The sequence below is a fragment of the Macrotis lagotis genome, chromosome 2 (genome assembly GCF_037893015.1).
Source record: "Macrotis lagotis isolate mMagLag1 chromosome 2, bilby.v1.9.chrom.fasta, whole genome shotgun sequence".
Taxonomy (NCBI): Eukaryota; Metazoa; Chordata; class Mammalia; order Peramelemorphia; family Peramelidae; genus Macrotis; species Macrotis lagotis.
This window is the reverse complement of record NC_133659.1, coordinates 139627441-139652411: the sequence shown is the minus strand read 5'-3', so window position 1 is coordinate 139652411 and position 24971 is coordinate 139627441. Positions and strand designations below refer to the sequence as shown.

General features: G+C 33.1%; 1 protein-coding gene across 1 annotated transcript in view; it reads right to left on the bottom strand.

The window, feature by feature from the left end:
• Positions 1–741: 741 nt before the first annotated feature.
• FH (fumarate hydratase) overlaps positions 742–24971 on the bottom strand; it is a 29721-nt gene continuing 5491 nt past the window's right edge. Inside the window, exons 2-10 of the mRNA XM_074222916.1 lie at positions 22339–22473; positions 16298–16408; positions 15916–16092; positions 14214–14396; positions 11477–11642; positions 10023–10226; positions 8525–8652; positions 7436–7589; positions 742–3246 (exon numbers count right to left, since the gene is read on the bottom strand). Of these exons, the coding sequence (XP_074079017.1) occupies positions 3104–3246; positions 7436–7589; positions 8525–8652; positions 10023–10226; positions 11477–11642; positions 14214–14396; positions 15916–16092; positions 16298–16408; positions 22339–22473 (1401 nt within the window). The 3' untranslated portion in view covers positions 742–3103. The remainder of the gene's footprint in view (positions 3247–7435; positions 7590–8524; positions 8653–10022; positions 10227–11476; positions 11643–14213; positions 14397–15915; positions 16093–16297; positions 16409–22338; positions 22474–24971) is intronic.

Sequence of the window (24971 nt, the reverse complement as noted above, 5' to 3'; positions counted from 1 at the left end):
TAAGCAATTATAAATTAAAAAAACAAACTTTGCTTTGAAAAATGATAATGCTGAGATTTAATGGATTTGGAAAAGGGAGTGAGTATAAAGTCTCTGGAAGCAACTACAAATGACTGGAAACAATTTATTTTTAAAATGACTTTAATATCTAATTGGTGATTCAGTATTTAGGATTCAGATGAATTTTTCTCTCCTTTCCCTAAACCCTATGGAAGTTGGTTTTATGACTAAGTGTGATGTCATTATAATATTCTTAGGACAGAATCTTAATCTAGTGACTCAGAAGTTGCAAGGGGAAGAATTCCAAAAAAAATAAGACCAGTGGTATTTGAAATATTTTAATACTGAGAATTCCTCCTAAAAATAAGGACAAATGAATAAATTCACTGACTGATGAAATCCTTAGATCAAAACTACTATGGCATAGTACAGAACAAATTAGAATAATCTAACAAATCATCATGATTACTCATAATAATCTCAGCTTTTGCCAACCAATTCTTGTCAAAATACGTTGTTTCTTATGGGGTTCACACCCTCAATTTGTAAAATTACTTTCCAGAAATGCTCTAATATTGGCTAGGAAACAATAGATTTGGAGGCAAGAGAGAATTGAATTCAAATCCTGCCTCTAAACTTTTTCTTATGAAAAATTTTATTTATTTTTAGTTTTACAATTCCCCCCCATCCTTGCTCCCCTCCCCCCACTCCCCAAAGAAGGCAGTCTGTTAAGTCTTTACATTGTTTCCATGGTATACATTGATCTCAATTGAATATGATGAGAGAGAAATCATATCCTTAAAGAAGAAAAGTTAAGTATTAAGAGATAGCAAAATTACATAAGATAACGGGGTTCAAACTCCACAATTCTTTCTCTGGATACAGATGGCATTCTCCATTGCAGAGAGTCCCAAATTGTCCCTGATTGTTGCATTGATGGAATGAACAAGTCCATTAAGATTGATCATCACCCCCATGTTGCTGTTAGGGTATACAATGTGTTTTTGGTTCTGCTCATCTCACTCAGCATCAGTTCATGCAAATCCTTCCAGGCTTCCCTAAATTCACATCCCTTCTGGTTTCTGATAGAACAATTCTAATAGAATATTGTTCCATGACATACATATACCACAGTTTGTTAAGCCATTCCCCAACTAAAGGACATTCACTTAATTTCCAATTCTTTGCTACCACAAACAGGGCTGCTATGAATATTTTTTTACCTTTTTTCATAATCTCTTTGGAGTCAAGACCTAGTAGTGGTATTGCTGGATCAAAGGGTATGCACATTTTTGTTGCCCTTTGGGCATAATTCCAAATTGTTCTCCAGAAAGGTTGGATGAGTTCACAGGTCCACCAACAATGAATTAGTGTCTCAGATTTCCCACATCCCTTCCAACATTAATCGTTGTCCTTTCTGCTCATATTGGCCAATCTGCTGCCTCTAAGCACTTAACAAATCTGGGATCACAGGGGAAAAAAAAATCACATACGTCCTCAAATCTTCAGTTTCCTTATGTGAAGAAGGGACAATAATTTCTAAAATACTAAATTCAGAGGATTATTGTGAAGATCAAAGGAGACATGTATGCAAACCTCAAGACTAATAAATGTCACTTACCCAAAAGATTACTTTATGGAGAACTTGCACATGGTAAATGCTCACATGATGAGGAGAAGCAATATAAGCACAGCCTCAAGATATCTCTTTCTTTAGTTCTGACTGTGAGACATGAGAAATGTTGGCATAGGACTAGTCCAGCATGGCATGCTCATATCAAAGAACGTTCTGTACTCCACAAACAAAACAGAATTATAGAAACACAAAGGAAACATAAGCTGAGCAAAAGTAGCTATTACTATGCTAAATGTTCTAATGGACCACTATGTAGTACCTTCCAAACTCTTATTGGTCTTATCCATCCTAGCTGAACACACTGTACCTTGATTCCAACATTATGATGCCATTGGTCTTCTTCAAAAATAAAGGATTAACAGCTATATCCAGTCACTACAGCTAGAAGTCCTAGAGATAGGTCTCCAATCAAAATCCACAGAAGATAAACTTGGGTGTTTTAAACTTTGTAGAGGGGATTCTGTCACATTGTGAAATAAAGTATGGTTATTCATCTTTGTTTCTGGTGCATAATTCTTTTTTTTTTTAATTATTGCTATTTTTTTAGGTTTCCACTTGAATAGATTTATACAAAGGAACTATTCTACCACTTTTCTGGACTCAGGTCTACATTCCCCCTTTTCTGATGTCCATGTGTTTCTGGCTAATTGTGTATTTCTGGGGTGGAGAAGTCATTCAATTTTTCACTGGTTTTCTAGATAACTATTTGGCATGCTGTGAATTTCAGGTTTGTGCTCAACAGCTCTGTGGGAACTAGGCTGCCTATCTCCATTCATGCAGATATCATGGCTGGAAGTCTTAAGTCTCCAAGGTAGCAGATAGGCAGAAGAAAAGATTGTATATAAACAATGCTGTACTAAACTCCTTTTGAAAGTAGTGAAATTTGGCCAATTCAAATTGGCAAAAATCTGATCTGCCTTCCTAATTAAAAAAAAAAAGGAATCTTCAACACAGAAGCTACTGACATCTTAAAGCCTTAAGTCCTATTTCCTAAATTCAACATAATACAAAAATTCTCTTAATAAATCTCCTGGAAGGAAAAAAGACCACTATAGATAAACAACCACTACCAGGATATTGACAGATATTCAAAGGGGTGGGGCTTGGGGGAGAGGAAAGAGAAGAGAGAATATGTGTGCTGAGTAATGGTGACAGAAGGAAGGTCTGAAAGTGGCAAAAGGAAGGAAATAACATGTTTACTCAACTTTATGGTACAGTGTGTAGGAAAAGAATGAAAAGGATACATCTAGTCCTGGAGGAAGTAAGCAGGGATCCAATATTTTGTGGAATAAATGGTGATTTACAACTTTTTAAAGGGCTGCATATATTTTTTAAGGTCCCATAGTTATACAATTATAACTAGATATAAAGACAAATAATGGTCACAACAAGGAAAAGAGATTGCTAGAATTCTTTTTAAAATTCAACAGTTTATTTTTTTAACAAATGCTTATTTAATTAAATATATTACTTAGGGCCCAACATGTCCTTGGGTTTCACCCACTCATCAAACTGTTCTGCTGTGAGATAGCCAAGTTCAATGGCTGTTTCTTTCAACGTTGATCCATTTTTGTGTGCTGTCTTGGCAATCTTTGCAGCCTTGTCATATCCTGAAGGAAAAAATAAAGAGGTGTTTCCATAAATAAAATGCAGCTACAAGACATCATAAAAAAGGTCTATTTAAGAATGCAGCAAAATAAATCTAAAAGATGAACAAATTTAGGTTCATGGAAGTTTAATATACAGAGGATAAAAAATGGACTCAGGACTCAAATCCATACCTTCTTGGATAAGTAGTATCAAAAATCTGTTTTAAATTTGTTTCTGACTAAACTTCACAAGTTCCACCAGGGCTTTCACAAATAACATTAAAAGTCTCTTTAAACAATTCTTATCTTTTCAGTTTCTTGTAGTGACTGAGGAAGAAATAATACCTATACTATACAAATGATTCTCAAAACAGAAGAAAATAAGCACTATAATAAACTTTTTTTTTTCCAGGTTTTTGCAAGGAAAATGGGGTTAAGTGGCTTGCCCAAGGCCACACAGCTAGGTAATTATTAAGTGTCTGAGGCCAGATTTGAACTCAGGTACTCCTGATTCCAGGGCCAGTACTTTATCCACTGCACCACCTAGATGCCCCCCAAACTCTTTTAAAAGACAAATATAGTCCTCATACTCTAATTGAGGAAGGGCAAAGAAAACAAACACCAGTAGACATCTAATGAATAACCACTGGAAATTTTCAAAGAAAATCCAAGCAAAAAAGAATATAGCAACATTCTTCAGAGTAGCAAAAGTCATAAAATTGTAGAATGAAAAATACTGGGAAGTATGCAGGAGAACTGGCACTCTAGTGTACTATTGTGGCGAAGCAGTGAATTGGTCTGGCCATTCCAGAAAACAATTTGGAACTACACCTCAAAAGTTGTTAAACTGTGTATACCCTTTCATCTAACTATATTGCTACTAGGACTATACCTCCAAAGAAATCAAAAAAAGAGGAAAAGGACATAAATATGGAAAAAGATATTTGTAAGAACTCTTTTCTCCAAAAGAAGGGAATGTCTACCTATTGGGAAAGGCCGAATTTGGAACATGAATATAATGGAATATTTGCCACAAGAAATGACAAAATGGAAAATTACAGAAGACAATTATGAACTGATGAAGAATAAAGCAGAACTAGAAGTACAATTTATATAACAACACTGTAGTGAAAAACAACTTTTTTTTTAGGTTTTTGCAAGGCAAACGGGGTTAAGTGGCTTGCCCAAGGCCACACAGCTAGGTAATTATTAAGTGTCTGAGACCGGATTTGAACCCAGGTACTCCTGACTCCAGGGCTGGTGCTTTATCCACTTCGCAACCTAGCTGCCCCAAAAAACAACTTTAAGAGAATATAACCGATGTAATGATAAACCATGAGTCCAGCATGTAACTAAAAATTGAAGTATGCTACTCATTTCCTTTCATAATCGATGAATTTAAGCTTTAGAATTATATATCCACACAGTGGGGATAGCCACTGTGGGAATTTGTTTTGCTGTAGTATATACATTTATTACGAGGGTTTTATTTTTCATTCTAAAAATTGTTTAATTGGAGGGAACAGTGCAAGGGAGAGATAAACGCTAGTTAAAAAATCAGAGTACCTTTTAAAAAAAAACAAAGCAAAAACAACAAAAATTGCACTATGACTGTTAGATTATACCAAGGATGAAAGGATGGTTCGTTAGAAAATACAATTAGCATAATAAATCATTAAAATTTTTTAAAACCATCACATCACATGATTATATCAATAGATGTAGAAAGGTCTTTAATAAATTATTACATTTATTTATGCTAATCTCCCTAAAAACAAGTTAGCACTAGAAGTAAATACTAGAAGCCTTCCCAGTAAAATCAGAAGTCAAGGCCAACTCTTGACAGTCTTAGAAATGCTAATAAGAGGAAATATAACAAAAGAAAATACTTTGTAATTAGGCAAATTTAGGCACTCTGGATGAGAGCTGCTATATTCTTTTTTGCCAAGATTTTCTTTGAAAATTTCTAATGGATATTCATTTGTAAATAGGCAAAGGGAGACAAATCTCTTATTTGTTAAAGACTTAAGTTTATTTAGAAAATTCGAGGGATCAGCAAAGAAACTAAGGCAATCAATATAGCTTCAGAAAAGCTGGTGATTAGGAAATAAACTAACAAAATTAAAAGTATTATTATAAAATAGCAAAATTCACAGAGTGATAATAGAAAAATCAAATTCAAAATAACTACAAATTCAATAAAATATACGAAGTCAGTCTACCAAAGACTATTCAATCCCTATCTATTTTTTTAAAGGAATATTTTGTTGTATAAAGAATAAACTAAGTAAAAGGAAATTTAGTTATCTGGAAATAAAAAATCAACACCAAAATAATGAGAGGGTTATTTAATTGAGTCAGTGTTAAACCAATACAAATAAAAAAAGAATATTTTACAGAGCTATGCAAAACAAAATAAAAACCTATTTGAAGGTATCATTTCTAGAATATTAAAGGAAAACAGAGAGGAGAAATGATAACAAAGGAGGTAAGAATAACATTTCTGATCCTATTTGATAAAGCAGTAGTTATTAAAAATGCTTGGTATTTTGTAATAAATCAATAAAACAGGCAACAATGAAGAATTAAAAATAATTAAACTCAATAATTAAAGTGTTTGATAAACTTCAAAATTTAACTAGGAAAAAATTTAATTTGACAAGAAATGTTGCAAAAGTTGAAAAAGTTAAGATTAAAAAGTAGGTTTATATTAACACCATACCTGAGATACTCTACAATAAATTCAAAATGGATTCATACAGTAAAAATTATAACATGAACAAAATGAATTCAACTAGGTTGAGTTCAACTAGGGAAAAAAAATCTTTGAATCCAATCTCTCTCATAAGGATAGGCTATCTAAGATATATAGACAACTAATATAAATATATAAGACCAAAAGTCATTCCCCTAGTAGATGTGAAGATAGTTTTCATCCCTGGAGAACCTTTCTTTTATTGGCTGATTCCTTCTAGAACCCTTATTTTTAGGTTAAATGTTTTCATTCCTCTCTGGACTTTACTTCTGACTCTCTTTGGACTTTTCCTGCCAGGAGAAGATAATGGATTGAATCTTTTATATTTTGAGTTTGAAAATTCTAAGAGACATTCAAGAGATATTCAGCAGGAGGTAATCAAAGTGGGAATGGAGTGATCAGGAGATTAGGGCTACATTTGGGAATCACTTAAAAATTTGAAACCCTTGGATTCTAAAAGTCAAATGTGTAAAACAAACTAGGTTTTTGAAGAAACAAATGTTGAGACTTATAAAAATACAAAGTAGCTTCCAAAATGTCAAATTTTACAGATGATTGTGAGATCAAGAACATAATATTAATTGTTTGAGAATGTTAAAACTGACAAATCTCATTACTGTAACAGTGTTTAAATAATGGACAAGATTAGGTTGAGAAGCCTAACCCTAACCTATTTCTGCAAATTAGTTTTAAGTTGACATCAAATGAATATATAATCAGCTTAAGTTAATTCAATATTATAAAGATGAGAATATTTACAAGTAATCTAGATACAAATATTCAGAACAAAATGCTACAATTAGGTTCATTATTATGAAAAAAACTTCTAAATTCCCCCAGTCACAACACATCAGGGAGAAAACATTCTTTCTAGATACACAAAATTCATGAAAGTCAAAAATAGAAGTATCTGGTAAGACTTATATGGCTTGTCCATATATCATGTTTTACATATTTTATTACAGATAAGAAAAGAAGAAAGTATTTTAAAATTCAATTTCTGAAGAAATGACTGTAGACAAAAGCTAATATATTTTTAAAAAATCAAAATAAATATCAAACAAAAATACACATCGCCAATCATCTAGTTATTAATTAATGGAGAACAAGTGCCACCTAGTGACATTTCCAACCAGGCATTATTTGGAATTATCCTTCCACAAATGTTAGCCAAGTGAATTCCTCTATGATAAAATTAACATAAAAAGTTTATAACCAAGTTCAGTAAGCTGTTTCATTAAAAAAAAAATCTGATTGAAGTCTTAATAGAATTTTGACCAATAAATTTAGCATTTTCAAAATACCAGATTTAACTTAACAATCACTAGTTAAACACAAAATTTTGAGTGTTTAGTGAAGTATAATGTTCAAAAGTCATTTGCTATTTTGTTTCCTTTCTTTTTAAAATCATGACCTAAGAGTTATAATTGTACATTTTTTCCCCTCAATACTTACCTATATGAGGATTAAGAGCTGTCACCAACATCAAAGATTCTTTCATTAGTTTGTTGATCCTTTCTATGTTAGCCTGAATTCCAACCACACAGTTATCCGTGAAGGAAACTGATACATCCCCCAGAAGCCTTGCTGAATTCAAGACATTTTTAATCTGCAAAAATGAAAAAAAAATTAAATATCTAGGCCATATGCTTCATAAATAATATCTTATACATAAATTTTTTACAAATTTATATATAGGCATTATACATAATTTCCTACCAAGTGGACAAACTTATAGGAAGATGTGAAGAATGGATGGGTAAGACAGGGGTAGGTTGCAATCTGAACTGGGATCACAGATCTATTGCAGCAAAATGAATTAAAGCTCATCTTGGTCCATTTCCTCATAACTTCAGGCAAACAAAATAAACAGCAAACACATCAGGAGAAAGGAATCAAAGAAAAAATTTACTCTGGATTATTTGGGGGGGTGCACTTGATTGAATTATTGGGGGAGGAAGGGAACAAAAAGGTAAAAATCTTTTCTTTTCAATTATGTCTGGATGCTGCTAGTCCAAGTGTCAAGCTGTTAAACTTGACAGAATCTTTTGGGAATAATCAGGTTAAATACATCCAAGCCAGATATTCAAAACAGACCTACAACTCCGCTTACACAATGGTATCTTTCATGAATCTCTAGAGTTCTACTACAATCCCAGTTCATAGTATCAAAATAGCTCCAGCTTCTCAAATGCCATATCAGTGAAACATAAACCCTGGCAAGTACACCTAAGCTTTGGTCTTACTATATGTCCTATGATAGATTTATATTTATTGTTTAAGGCCCAAGGTGATAGTTTTGATTTCAAAAATTCAAGAAAATTGTCTGCTACATATGGAAGGATTGCAATGCATAATGGTAGAAGGAAAATGCAGAAGGATGAAACCAAAAATCCTTAAAATACTGAATTTCACAAAATATCTTGTTATGTTTTACAGAATAAAAGTAAACAGGTGAGGCATATCAATTATGGTCCTAAATAATCAAATATGGTCCTCAAACAAGATTTGAGATTTTGTCACCAGATTAAACTTAAAACTTACTATCAATGGTTTGAAAACATTCAATTCAAAATGTCCATTGCTGCCTCCAACTGTAACAGCAACATGATTTCCCATTACTTGTGCTGCAACCATGGTAACAGCCTCACATTGGGTAGGATTCACCTTTCCTTTGAAAAGAAAAGGAAAAATGCTATCAATGAAAGAGTAATTTTTAACATGACAATAATTATATTACTTGTTATCTTCTTTGCTATTCCCATTCTTATGCCTTTGCTCATGTTACATTCCTCCTTTATGTTTCAAAGAGGTTCCTTAACCTTTCTGTTGAAATCCCCTTCTTCATTCATAACTCAACTCAGATGCTACTACAACAGGAAAAGCCTTCCCTGAACCTTTTCCCTTAATATTTATTTTTAGGGGCAGTTAGGTGGCACAGTGGATAAAGCACCGGCCCAGGAGTCAAGAGTACCTGGGTTCAAATCTGATCTCAGACACTTACTAATTACCTAGCTGTGTGGCCTTAGGCAAGCCACTTAACCCCATTTGCCTTGCAAAAAACCTAAAAAAAATTTTTATTTTTAGCAACTTACCTAGTTCTACCTTCACACACAGATGAGGAAAGTGAGGCAAACAGGGTTAAATGACTTTCCCAGGGTCACATGGCTAATAAGTGTCTATGGTTAGATTTAAATTCAGGTCTTTCAGTCTCCACTTCTTGATGTGCATAGAACAACAATATCTTTCACCAGACAGGTTATCTGAAATTGGTTGTGAGAATTTTTTTTTCCAAGTCAAATAATTTAAAATGAAAAAAATTTAGATGTAATTCTAAAAGCTTCCAAATATATAATCAAGGGTCAGCTAGGTGGCACAGTGATAAGACATCAACCCTGGAGTCAGGAGGACCTGAGTTCAAATCTGGCCTCAGACACTTAATACTAACTTAGCTGTGTGACCTTGGGCAGGTCACTTAACCCCATTGCCTTGCAAAACTCCCAGGGGGGTGGGGGGTGGGGAGAAGAAATAAAATAAAATATATAATCAAGATGAGAGCTCATGTTAGTGTAGAATCAGTAACACAATCAAACATGGTCAGTGGCTTCAAACAGTATTTCCCCAAGGCAAAGGGCACAAGAGTGCTAGATTAAGGTGTTACTCAATGGCTAAGGGTCATAGTAGCTTATACATTTATTTACAAGGCAGTTTCCTGGCTTCCACAAATGTATGAAGATTGTTTCATTTTTGGTGTTGTAGAAATTTCAATAAATAATTTATATGGCATTTTGCTAAGTTTCACCATGATTCATTAGAAACTTTCAGCACTTTTAGGTCTTTCCCTAATATAATTAAGTAAATGAATAAAATGCTTTGAACAGTCTTTCTTCAAAGTGTCAAATCCTAACAATGGTCTAATAGAAACTTTAAGCATCTCTTCCCTCATCATATTTTGAATTACATGGTTACCACTTTAAATAATCTAAATCACTAAAAAGACAAATTAAAAAGCCAAACTACAATTTTGCCACTCATTTGTTACCTGGCATGATACTGCTTCCTGGTTCATTCTCAGGCAAGATCAATTCGCCTAGTCCTGAACGAGGACCAGAACCCAGAAAACGAATATCATTTGCTATCTTCATTAGGCTACAAGCAACAGTGTTCATGGCTCCACTGAGTTCAACAAGAGCATCATGAGCAGCCAATGCTTCAAATTTATTTGGAGCAGTAACAAAAGGCAAACCTAAGAAGGAAAAAAATAATGATTTAAGATGGAATATCCTTTTCATCAGCATGGACAAGATAAATCAAGATGTGATTTTTCTTTAAAAAGTCAAAAACTGACCAGAACAAAGATCTCAAAATTATTAGATAATCATCTCATTTCAAGCAGCTAAAGAAGTGATAGATGTTTCGGGGCAGCTAGTTGGCTAGCTCTAGAGTCAGGAGTACCTGGGTCCAAATCCGACCTCAGACATTTAGTAATTATCTAGCTGTGTGACTTTGGGCAAGCCACTTAACCCTATCACCTTAATAAAATAATAATAATAAAAAAAAAAGAATGCTTTGCTAGATGTTTCAACAAAACTGGTTATAGGCATTTTTCGGGTACTTGGTGACATCCAGGGTCCAGGGTTCACCTTGGAATTAATCCCTGTCAGTTAACCTGCTCTTCCCTCAAAACTGAACTGAAATAAATGTCCTTCCCTCAGAACACTACTAATATGATAAATGAATCTGTTATAAATAATAATAGGTTCATGAGTTATCATGCCCCACAGCTTCCCCAACCCATCAAATACTTCTTGCATTTTAAAACAAAATTTCTCTGGAGCTGCTTGGATGGACAAGCTAAGAAGAAGGGGCGTAAATATTATCTATAAAGTGGATTTTTCTACATTCCTAAAAATATATCATAAGGTTACTATTTATTCCTTTCATTTATGAGACTGGCTTTGATTTTAATGTTGCCTGTCACAGAATAGCATAGTAATAACAACAGAACACATAATTTTAAAGCGTAAATTCACAGAGTTCTTTGTTCTTTGATGGAAGATATAACACTCTAAAGGAAATTTAAAATATGAGATGAGAAAAGAGAAGAAACTAAGCAATTACTAACTAGTGTCTAAAACATTTGCAAAACAAATGGAACTCCAAATTACTCTATCAACGTGCCATTCTTTGAAACTTGGACAAAAAAAATCTGTATAAGAAATATAAATGAATCTTTCTAAGAGTTAATGTAGTTTCCACAAGTAGATGTTAATTAAATTTTCTAAATACTCATAAAAAGAAGAAAAAAAATTGAAGAGAATTCTCATTAATATTTTTCAGAGATGGTTAAAATATATCTTTAATATGTTAACAGTACTTGAAATTAGGAAGCAGTCAAGAAAAATGTTAAACATTGATAATACTCTAAGCAAAAACAATAACCACCCAGAATAATATAATATAAGCCAATATTCATTCCCACATTCATTCCCTCACCTGTAAGTGTGGCCACCTTTGCAGCCACCTTTTCTGCAAAGCCAATTCTAGTGTTTAGTCCTGTGCCAACTGCAGTGCCTCCAGCAGCTAACTCATATACTCTCGGCAAGGCTGCTTTGATTCTTGCCATTCCATATTTCACTTGTTGAACATAAGCACTAAATTCCTTTGAAGACAGAGAAATCAAGGCAAAAACAATATAATATAAATACCAAATATGCTTTGTGGTCAACCATAACAGGTGTGTGTGTGTGTGTGTGTGTGTGTGTGTGTGTGCATGTGTGTGGCGTGGGGGGGGGGGTGGTCAAACAAACTTTGTTGAATTTACCTACCCAAATACCCAAATCTTATTTAGTGTATTCTGGTTATTTCAATCAGTAAAGAATTTTTTCTTAATGAAGAAGAGAGCGAAGTCTAAGACTTCTTACATTGTGGAACAAATTCACTGCTAAAATTATTTTAAAATGTCATGGTACAGACAACAAAAATAAACTTGGCATAGGAAACTGAAAACAAAACAAATAACCTGATTGTCTGCAGGATTTTGAGCAGGAAAAAGGTTTTAGAAATCCTCTATTTAAACTCTTTCACTTTATAGATTAGGAAATTGAAGCACTGAAAACAAACTGAGGTCAACTAACTGCAAATCTAATATTCTTTCCACTAAATCATGATCATCTTCTTTATATCTACAAAATTAATTTTAATTTTAATTCAACTCTAAGTTAAACAAATCAATCAATAAGTAGCCAGCATTTAAGCACTTAGAATGTGTCAGGCTCTCTGCTAGACACAGGATAAATTAAAATCTTTAACTTCAAGGAGATTATACTTTCTTGGGGGAAACATACAAATATAAATACATATATAATAAGTTATCTGGGGCCAGAGAGTAGTATTAGCAGTTGGGGGGAGAGGGAAAGTAGGGAAATCAGGGAGGGTCTTATATTTGAGGAGGCCTTGAACTAAGCTTTAAATAAACTAGATTCTAAGCAGAGTACAGAGATATGGCCAGTGTCAATTTATTAAATATATATTAGTAAAAAGTAAGTGATGAGTCTGGACACATTTTTATAGTTGAAAGAGGCTTTAAAAATTAGGCCAAAGTCATAAACTGGTATTATAGGAAAAATATTTAGTTTGAATCTGCAATCTTTTTCTCTAACTACTAAAAGTTACCCCCATCATATTCCTTTCAAATATTTTGATCTTTGAACTAACACAGACAAGCATGAATACTCAATAAGTATTATAATTAACATATAAAATTTGACAAGGTTGTAGAATGAAGTTCCACATCTGTATGGAGATAGAAGCCATTTTAAACTCTCTCATCTTTGGTGCATATCTGCTAAATTCACTACAGTATTTCAAAAAATGCATATTGTTTTCACAAGCAATCATCTATAAAAAGACTGTTGAGAATAAGAATTCCAGCAAAGAAGACAGTAGTGGCAACCTTTAAACATGGATAATGATTATTGATAAAAAAGCATAATGGTCTAACAGACTAGGAGTTTTTAATGCAGGCATTTTCAATATCTGACACATAAGAAAAACATATTCTTCACAAGCCACTTGAATTAGATCTCACTTTAATCAAATTAAAGACAACTTCAAAATTTAAGGGATCCATAATTTCACTGGCATGGGTACATACTCTAACAATGTAGATTATAACCCTTTTAGAACTTAGAAGAAAATTTTTATAAGACCCTGCAGCTAAAACTTCACTACCTGGTGACCCACCTTCAGGTAATGAGCCTCTGTACAGTTAGCTAAGCTAGTCTTGGAGAGTAACAAACCTACCTACATTCAAAATCCTTCTGGTAGGTAGGACCTATCAGAACTTCTGTTCTGCTGGTGCACCAGTCAACAAGTATTCATTAAGTGATTACTATTTGCCATGCACATACCATGATTAAGAAAGAACTGGAATAACACCTTAGAGGTCTCTCTCTCATATATTACTGCTTAGCAGCATCTTGTTGGTGGGAAAAAGTCCTTTAAGAAACTTTCACAATTAATATGTATTCCTTTCATCCTATGAACTTCTGAAAGGTAGGTTATAATCCAGTTATTCATCTGATATATGCTATTATATGGTGAATTATATCTGTACATATCTAAATTTGTGTTCTCTCCCTAATTAGATTATAAGCCTTTTGAGAGTAGCAATTCAGAATCATAGAATCATGGAATATAGAGCAAGAAGACATCTTAGAGAGGTCATCTTATCAAGGCTTTTTATTTTACTGATGAGGAAACACAGGGGTAAAGCAGTTAAGTATCTTGTCCATCCAAATCAGGATTCTAACCTCTAAATTATTTTAAGCTTAAAAACTCATGCTTTATACTTTCGTATTGCTCACATTCAGCAGATATTCAAGTAAATATTTGAAGTTAAATGAAAATAACTGGCAAATCAGAAAGTAATTATACTTTCACAATTGGCCAGAATAGTACACAAACTAATTTACCTAGAGTAATCAAAATAAAATGTGTGCTTATTTTAAACTTATTCAGTGAAGGAAGAGATCATGGAAATGCATCAAATAGCAAATGGATTAATAGCTAAGAACTTCGTAAGAACAAGAATCAATTGTATAAAAACCAAGTCTCTGAAATAGTGTTAACTTAAATACAGTGATAACTTAGTAGTACAAAATAACTTAGTAATGCAATGCATTTGCAAATCTTAAGTTGTAAACATTTTTCGTTGTTGATAACTTCTTACCTGCCCAAGAGTAAGTGGAACAGCATCCTGTGTATGGGTACGGCCAATTTTAATTATTTGGGCAAATTCTTTAGACTTGGCATCTAAAGCATCATGAAGCTTTTGAAGTCCAGGTAATAAAACTTGGTGGACTTCTGTTGCAGCAGCAATATGCATTGCTGTGGGGAAACTGTCATTTGAGCTCTGTTTAAAAAAAAAATACATAAAGTATTGAGCTACTGAGGAAATACAATGTATAACTTTATAAATCTAAGCTGACCTAAAATTTTATCCACATTTAACATTAATCAGTGGTGGAAGTTCAACACATAAAGAATAATCTGGTGTTCCTCCTATTGTACTACTCACTAGTTATCAACTTTTTGAGTCACATGTTTCGATTTCTTTTAAAGTCTTTATCTAATTCAATTTAAGATTCATCTGTTCTACAATAAAGTCTAGAAACAAAAAGATCTGAAATGAGTTAACATTTAAGTATTTAACAGACCATATCAAAGAAACAAAGAGCAGTTGAAGTCTATGTATTAGTTTTATTTAAAAAGTACTAGATAAAAATCTTAAATTTTAAAAATTAGAGCTAATGTTTAATTTAAAAAAAGCTTCTTTTAAATATCCTAAGTTTATACAAACTAAATAATTTTTTTAAAAAAGATGTCTTTCTAGACCCACTCAATGCAAAACTGAGAAAAAGAGTGGGCTTTTCAATTTAATATACTTGATGTGCCCATTTTCATTCATCAAAAAATATGATAACTACAATTCATTCATCACTAAAGAAAAATCTTTCCAATCTGTATTGAAGTCTGTTTTTGAGCCAAAAAAACTTGTGCTGTTTAATATGCATGTATGGGTGAGGATGAGTAGTATATAAATGACTTAGTCATTTTATAACATTTCCATTTTAACTGGTATTCTATTTTAAAATCCCAGTAAATAATTTATCAATTTTATATCAGTAACAATAACACATAAAAGAAAAAAAATATACTCTGCTCCTAAAACATACTCAATTTACCAAAAATTGTGATTTCCTAGCCCATCAAAGCAAATGACAAGAGGAAGAGAGAAAATATTGAAATGGAAAGGGAAGGGAGAAGTATAGTATAACTTCTTCCTGTCCTCCCTCCATCTCTCCCACATCTCTTTCTAAATCTGTTCCAAAAGAAACACAGCAGCTTCCTTTGTAAAGTTCTAAAAAGTAAGGTATTTGAAAATAGTAACTAAATGACAACTGGAGCTATGATTGGATCTATGATTTCACTGACAAAGGAAACTCCTTCTTGCAATAGAGATTAGCACCTTTTCTTACAAAAGCAAAAAATACTAATTGATTAATAGAATCATATTAAAAGCAGGGGGAAAAGGCTAACTTCAATTAAAACCTTTCAGGTTTTTCTATCATCTTGACTGCCTCTGACTTAAAAAACATTATTTTTCAATGTTTTTAGAACTCCTTCAAGAAGTGGAATTTCTTAGCAAAATGTTTTATCTCCTCTCCCAAAAAAAAATGATTTCCAGGAAATCTGAGAAAAATACAATCAAGACTAATTTTTTAAAAGGTACTGATGAAATGTGTTCTTATTAAAAGAAATGAGTAATAAAACTTACTTGTTTTTAAAAAAGTTTAATTTTTATTTTCCAAGGAATTTGTCCCATTCTCTTCATTTTACAATAAAGGAAAAGAGTTAAACTATATACTAACCTGGCTTTTATTGACATGATCATTAGGATGCACGGGATCCTTGCTCCCCAGTTTTCCTCCTAATATTTCAATTGCTCTATTGCTAATAACTTCATTGACATTCATATTTGTCTGGGTTCCAGACCCAGTCTGCCATACCACAAGAGGAAAATGGTCATTTAATTTACCTTCTATGACCTGTTAAAAGATTTAAAAAAATTTTTAAAACAATATTAAATACAAAATATCATACTTATTTTTCATTCTAGGGTAGTTAACTACTATGTTTAATACTTTTTCTTATTTACTGTAGTCTTCCACCCAATCTACACAGATTAAAAAAAATCATTCAGAGTCTAGTATAGGTCTGATTATCAAAAGAAACATATTTAGCACCTCCTACCTCATCTGCTGCTTTTATAATTGCACCAGCAATCTTTGGATCAAGACCATAATCTTGATTTACTTCAGCAGCTGCCCGCTTAAAGATGCCAAAGGCTTTTATGACTGGGATCTGTAATTAAAGTTAGAATGTTTCTCAAAATACACATTATGTTTATTGGTTATGCAGGTTTAAAAACTGAGCTGGTAATAAAATTGATAGTAAAATAATCTCAAATGTATTTAGAAAATAAAGATTAAGTTAGTATAAAATCAGTGACAGGTCATCATAATGAGCTTATTTCCAGATTATGCAAAATATGATTGCCTTTTTAAAAAGATTTTAATATAAGAAAATTTCCTTCAAAAAGTTGTTCGTATACCTTAATAACTGATTTTATTAAAGTAATTATTCCCCACAAAAGTACAAAACTCAAGTCATCCTCATGATTCTTTTTTATGTCCTTCCAGAAATCCTTCAGAGAGCATATTCAACATACTGTAGGCCTTCTATTAGATCTTTTAATATTTTGAACATTTTAAGCTATCCATCTGTTACCCCTCTCTTATGACTTGACCCATTTCATTTCCTGATCATACATTTCCCAGATGACATCTTCTATGCAACTTTTTATGAACAAGTTCTTATTAGAAATATCCTATATCTTTTTGTGCCCACTGTGCATCTATCTCTATCGACCCACAGTTTTGATTTTGAAAATGGTGTTTTATTATTCCCTTGCACTATGATCCTTATCTCACCTCCCTTTTCATAGAAAGACTCCTTTAAAAAGCCATCTACATGTATTGTCTCTACTCTTGCATTTCCTATATAACTCAACAGTTTAAAATCTGGATTTTGATTTCACCTCTAATCTGGAACAGTTCTTTCTTAATTTTCTTAATTTCTAAATTTCTTAATTTTTAAATTTTCTGGTCTTCTCTTTAACCTTATCTTTCTTAATTTCTTGATAACTTCTGATGTTCTTGGCCTTAATCTTTTCTGGAGACTCTCTCCTTTTCAAGTTTTCATATATCACTTCCAGGAAGATTGATATTTAAAAGAGGAAGTTTATTTTGAGAAGACAATGGAAGAAACAGAGTAATGTTCCAAATGTAAGATTCCATTTCTTTTTCTCTTATTCAGTTCAGCCAAGTCAGTATTCATTTGCAATGCTTATCTGAGACAAAGATATTGATAAGCAAATTCAATAGACTCTGCTTCTTAATTCAATGTCATAGTATAGGTAATAGGTTTTCTTTATAACTCTACCAAGTTTGAATAGTAGTTAATTATTTGTGAGGTTCTATCAATTCTTGATATATTTGATGCATCAACCATAAGAGCAACTGAATGACCACCATTTATAGATCCTTTTTCCATTTAGCCTCCATTTAAGACAGTAATTTTAGAGTTAAACATCTCAAAAAATATATTTGTAGTATTTTATAATTTGATGATAGTCCAAAGGTCTTTGAACTGAGTTTCCTCTTTTCATCCCTATAATGGATTATTGATACTATTAAACATAAGCAAGAGATATTTTGCTGGAGAAGAGATACATTTTTCGTTGCTATTATTGATCAAGAAAAGTATCACATAGTAGGATTTTGTAACTTCTATTATATTTGCTAAATTTTGTGACTCAAGCAAGATTCAGTCTACCACAAAAAATTATTTATGAAGCCTGACTGTTCTCTTTCCACATGCTTTTCTTGATATGTCCGTGGTCATTCTCATAAAGATGTTATCAAGATAGGAAAACAGATATATGGGACAGAAGCCATTTTCTTGTTCACTGGGTTTTTTGAGTGGGGTGGTGTAAATCTGATTTTTCTTCACTTGTCCATTTATCAAGAATGTTGAAAATCATGTTTTCCACAGACTGTTGTTGTCAGAAGACATGTCTTCTAGCTAACTGGGGATATACCTTGTTCAGTCCAGGTGATCTTTATAATTTTTTTTCTAAATGTCATTTCTATTTCCTCATATCTGCCTTAGTTTCCTCATCTGTGAGATGTAGTTGATACTAGCTCTTAACTCTCAGGATTTTTGTGAGGAATTAGATAATATTTGTAAAGCACTTTGCAAACTCTACAGTGTTATATAAATATTAAGTATCATCATTATCATTATTACATGATATAACATGATTCAGGGCCTTGATAGGTCACCTTGTTTTGCTGAGTTTCCAGGTGGTTCTGGACAGCTCTCTATGGGGCTGCAGGCCTGGATGAGGATGCTATGCAGCTGCTACCTGTGCAAATGTCCAGAGACCCAGAACTACCTGAGAAAGAGTCTCTGTTCAGTGGTAACAATCTTTACTCATCTTCTGCAGCAACTTTAATATGAGATGATGAAAAGAATTTATGGGATACCTCATGATGCATCCCACACAGAAGCGGATGATGGCAGGATACTATATAATTTGATTGTCATTTGAAATTAGAAGCCAAAATATTCAGAGTTGCTAAAAACAAATCCAGAAGGAAAGAGGAAGTTGCTGCTTAAATGGATGGATGGCTCACTGGTATTTCTTGGCAAGGGGAAGAAAGGAATTGCCTGAACAGTTTTTAATCACTTGTCAGAAAGTAATAAGAAACATTATTTCATGGGACATTTGATCATCGCAAATTGGGAGTAGTAATGATGAGTACTAACAAAAAGATCACTATGACAATAATTATAATCTATACACCAATTCTGTTTATTGAGGATGAAGGGGGTAGAATTTCTCTAAGAAGAATTTGATACAATGCTACGAGTTAAATCAACATATATTCTTTGCAAGCTGACTTGTATGCAAAAGTGGAAAAAGTTGAGTCTGGGCAGAAATATAAAGTTAAGTATAGTTCAGGAAGAAAGAAATATAAATTCCAAGGGATTTTAGTTTGCAAATAAGTCTCATGGCTCTATTTCGGAAGGTTGTGGACACGACAAGCAGCAAATACCATAAAGTACCATAAAGAATAAAACAGATTATACAACAAAAGACAGGAAAACGAATGATAAAGTTTATTTTAAAAGATAACCAGGTGAGCATTCTTAAAACAAATGAAATCCTTGTGAATTTTAAGTATATACTAGCACAAATTAAATGCTGTGTGAATTGGGGGTGATAGACTGCATTTTTTCATTTTATTTTGGTTTTTTTGTTTGAATTTTTTCATTTTTTAGGTTTTTTGCAAGGCAAATGGGAAATAAATGTGCTATTTTACACGGAAAATGAATGAATGAATGGATGTATGAGTAAACAAATAAATAAATAAACAGAACTGCTGCTCCCTTGGCTGCTATATGTTTCTTCTCAAAGAAACTATTTGCTAGGGCAACTTGTTAGCTGCTTTATGCTCCCTGTTGTGATGATTGCTTTCTATCAGTTAAATTTCTGTAGGAAACAGTGATAAGCAGTGGCAAGCAATGTCTTTTCTTTATCTTCTTTCTCACTTTTTGATACTAATAGTTTTTTATTTAATAGATTGGATGAATAAATTTAAAAGCATTTACTAAGAGCTCGCTGTGTACCAGCCATCATAGTAAATGCTGGGATTAAAAGACAGAAAGGCAAGGTTATCTCTGACTTTAAGGAACTTGGACTTTAATAAGAAAGCCAGAATCTCTAGGGCATTGGTGGGCAGGGGAAAGAGATTCTGGTGGATAGGGATATAACAACAGTGAAGTAATCCATGGGAATCAATGAGCACAATCTTACATGACGCAAGGCTCAAAGTTGGAGATGTAAAGAAGGGGAGATGGAGACAAGGAGCACAGCAAGCCAGTCTGGGGACAGCTCAAAGGCCTGGTGCCACTGTATCTGTCCAGGTGTCTCTTTTCCTGTTTCAGCTTTCTCCTTATGCAGAGAGATGCTGATGTTTACTTTAATTAGTCATGGTTTGGCTTCATATTGACAAACATCAGAAACCAATTTCACTTTTAGTGGCTCTGTCATTTCATGGGCCAATTTCACTTTTAGTGGCTCTGTTTGGTGCTCACCCTGTCCAATGTTTTCCATTTCTATTCTAAAAGAGGGTAGTCATCATATATAGATTCAAGGCAACTGTAATATAATCTATTAGTTTTTAGTTTTTTTAAATTTCTTAATAATGAATATAACCTTCCAACATATTTTTCATGAATCTCTCCTAAAACCATCAAAATACACACTGAATATTAATATATATATTGACATGTTTGGGGCTTTTCTGAACCTCTCATCCCCTGCAAGAGACGTTCATACAAGCTTTGGGGTGGTCTTGTTATTTATGCTTATGATAAGTTTAAGTACCTCAGGAAATATTTTGCTAGGACACATGATGAGGCCAAATCTTCTAACTCTTTTACAGCCCTCTGCAAAGAGCAACTATAAGACATTCTTCCATTCAGCTGTAACTTCATTGTCTCCTTATTTCATTTATAATGTAGTTCACCATTTAAATTTTATATTAACTTCTTCACTTGGGTGAATTTTTTCTAGGGTTATAGAATTAGAGCTGGAAGGAACTGTGGAGGACATCTAGTTCAATGTTTATTTTAGAGAGATGAAGAAACTGAGGCCCAGAGCAGTTATCTTTCCAGACAGTTAAAGAGCAAACCTGAAATTTAAGCCCAATTTCTCTGACTCCAGAGCCAATGCTCCATCCATAGCACTTTGATGTCCCATGACAAAGAACTGATACCTTCCTCTAAATCTATCCCTTGTCTCAATTTTCCCTTTCCTGTGGAAGATGAGCTGATCCTTTCAGTGAAGTTTGCAACTTAGTTATTCTGATTTTTTTTTGCTTTTCTCAAATCAACTGTAAAGTCTCATCAATTTCATCTCCAAAGTAACTCTTACACCCATTCCCTCACACAGCTGCCAATCAAGGTCAAGACTTCAAAAAATTTCTCATAATATTCATTACTCCTTTAAATAATATTTTAGCCTCCTAATGGGTTCCCAGGCTTCCAGTTTCTTTCCTTCAATCCACTCTTCACAGTGCTAATAAAATTATATATTTATATTTCTGATTTCACCCCATCCCTTTCTTTAATCAAGTCTTTATATTGGTTACTTACTGTCTCTAGTATAAAATAAAATCTCCATTCACTTGATTCAGTTCTCATCTATTTATCCAGTCTTATTTTAACTTAATCTCCTCCTCCAATCATCTTCCATTTTATTTGTATCACCCTGGCAAGACTTTACTGTTGGGGCGGCTAGGTGGCGTAGTGGATAAAGCACCAGCCTTGGAGTCAGGAGTACTTGGGTTCAAATCCGGTCTCAGACACTTAATAATTACCTAGCTGTGTGGTCTTGGGCAAACCACTTAACCCCATTTGCCTTGCAAAAACCTAAAAAAAAAAAAAAAACTTTACTGTATACATTTCATTTTCTGACAACGTGCTTTTGCATAGATATGTCCAATGCTATGATGCATTCCCATCTCTAAGGGCCTGAGATTTCAATTCTGAAATTCTCTAATTCTTGACAACATTATGTATACGTAAAAAAAATCAAATTAATCCTTTTTTAATTACATATTTTATATACTTTCCAATTACATATAATGGTAGTTTCTACCAATCATTTATTTCAAAGTTTTAAGTTTTTACAATTTTTTTCTTCCTCCTTTGCCCCAAAAGAAGGTAATCTGATAGTCTTTACATCTGCATCCATGATATGCATATCAAAATTGAATATACATTGAAAGAAGAAACAGTTCCAAAAGGAAAAAAGAAAACATTAGAGATAGCAAAATTATGTAATACATAAGATGACTTTTAAAAATTGAAAATAAGTTTTTATTTTCATGTAAACTCCACAGTTCCTTCTCTGGATACAGATAATATTCTCCTTCACAAATCACCTAATGATTTCTTATAGAATAATGTTCCATCACATACATATACCACAATTTGTTCAGCCATCATAGTAATCTTTATAAAACTCCAAATTCTTTTATTTGAATGGGGAGAAGCAGATCTTAATCATCTTAAGTTTATTAATGCTAATAATTAGCATTATTAGCTTTATTATCTTTCAAATGATAAATTATGATAATAATCTTTCAAAAGTTACTTACTGGCATCCTTTCGGTTACACCTCCAATCTTAAAATTTAATGTAGATCTCACTGTCTGGGCACCATAATATTTATCACTTGGGACTTTGAGTTCACCAAAGGTGTCATATTCAATCCGGAATGAGTCCTGGCTTGCCTGAGGAACAAGATTATCAGATAAAGGGCTAAAACAAAATATCATATATAACAAAATCAACTGTTAAGAGTAAAGACATTACTTTTATAAGTCAGAAAAGGCTCACTGAAGTTACATTTAAATTCTGTAATGTTCTTTCTTACCTCTAGCCCACTATTTTGAGAATAATTTTGGAAGCATTTCTTATATTTTAAAGTTCAGATTAAAATAAAAGAAACAGGATGCATAAGCACATGAAAAAGATAAAAAAAATCAACTTTCTTTAAGCAGCTTGCCTATCAATTGTCCTTTGACCAATTAATGTTAGGAAGAAAATTGTCTCTCAATTTTTTTCAAAGAAACCTAAACAGGAAAAATTTCTAAGAATTTAAAGAAATTATACTTGTGGCCCATACCTGAAAGAGAAGTGTCATTATTATCCTCATTTGGAAGAAAGGAAGAAGGGAACAGACAACACTATCTCCCAGAGTAGGGAAAGGGATGTAATTTTCAAACATGGAGGAAAAAGAAGGGGGGGGGGGGGGGTGAGAGCAATGAGTATACCATGAACTAAACTTTTATCAGAACTGGATAAAAGAAGGTTGAATACCACCCCCCCCTCCTCTTCCCCATGTATAGACTGTGGTATAGATACAATAAACAGCAAGAAAATAAACAGGAAAGTGGGGTTAGGGAGGATAAAGAGAAAGGGAAGAATAGACAAGATAATAAGCAACACAAATTCCAAAGGAGTAAGGTGTGTGCATTAAAAGGAAAGGAAGAAAGAATATTCTCATTCCCATTTTACAAATGAAGTGACTGATGATGAGATCAATTAAGTAATTTGCCCAGAGTCACAAATGCATTAAGCATCTGAGATAGAATTTGAACTCAAGTCTTCCTGACTCCAAGTCCAGTACTATCTACTATGCTACCTCTCTTACTCCAGTTGCAAAATAAAAATCTACAATCTAGATATGATACTGATTTCCCTTCTAGGTAGGAGAGTTCAAAAAGCTATGTGAAACTCAGCAGCCAAAATGGTATTTCTAAAGCTCATTTTTTACCATGTATGGTCTATTGATCTACATGGCCTATTGACCATACAAGCAAACATAAAATCTTGTTTGGCTTTTAAAGCCCATAAATATTTGACTTGACAATACATGTCTAGAATTAATGTTTATAATCTGATATGATTCAGTGCTATATTAAAATAACTTTTACTATGAAAAAAATTTCACTCCTAGTCTTAAAATTTATGACATATTAAGACAGCAAATGAAGTCTGAAGTTATAAAATTATGAATTCAAATTTGACCCCAGATACTTACCAGTTATGTGACCCTGGGCACTTAACCCTGCTTGCCTTAGTTTTCTCATCTGTAAGGAGAGTTGGAGAAGGAAATAGAAAACCATTCCAATTTCTTTGCCATGAAAACCTCAAGTGAAGTCAAGAAGAGTCCACTATGACTAAAAAAACAACTGAACCATAACAACTCTTTTCCAACTATTTATCTAAGTCCAATTATTCATGGAGACTTCAAACAAAATAATATATTGCAGGGACTTCTGGGAGCAAGATGGCAAAGCTGTAGCACACCAAAACAAATCCTGGAATAGCAGAACCAGTAAAAATGATGGGATGAAGCAATCTTTTGTCCCAAGAAATTTCCCAAGAGCATCAGGAAATGTCTGTCTCATTCAAGTAAAAGGGGGAACAAAGTACAAAATAGTTAAGTGTCCCAGCAGAATACCCCACATGCCTCAGGAAAGGGCAGCTGAAACATCATGTGCTTTAGCATAACTCCAAGCAAACTTAAAAGAAAAAGAAAATGAAGAAATTAGAAGAGTCTGAGGGGGGGAAAAACTATCACTCTTTGCAGATGATATATAATAGTTTAGAGAACTTTAGAGTATCAACTAAAAAATGATATGAAAAGTTTTAAGATGTAAGATAAATCCACACAAACCATCAGCATTTTTTTATATGACCAACAAAGCCCAGCAGCAAGAGAGAGGGGAGAAACTCCATTTCAAATAACAGTTAACCATATAAAATTGTTGGGAATCTATCCACCAAGACAAACCCAAGAACTAGATGAACACAATTACAAAACGCTTTTCATATAAAGTCAGATTTAAACAACTGAAAAAGTATTCATTGCTCATGGGTCGGCCAAGCTAATATAATAAAAAGGATAATTCTACTAAATTAATTTATTTTTTAGTGTCATACTAATTAAACAACTGAAGAAAGTATTTTATACAACTAGAAATAATAATGACAAAATTCATTTGGAAGAATATCAAAGGAGTTAATTAAAAAAATACAAAGTAAGGTCACCTAAGCAATATCAGATCTCAAAAGATATTATAAAGTAGTAATCACCAAAACTTGCTGGTACTGGCTAAGAAATATAGTAGTGGGGGCAGCTAGGTGGCGTAGTGGATAAAGCACCAGCCTTGGAGTCAGGAGTACCTGGGTTCAAATCCAGTCTCAGACAATAATTAACTAG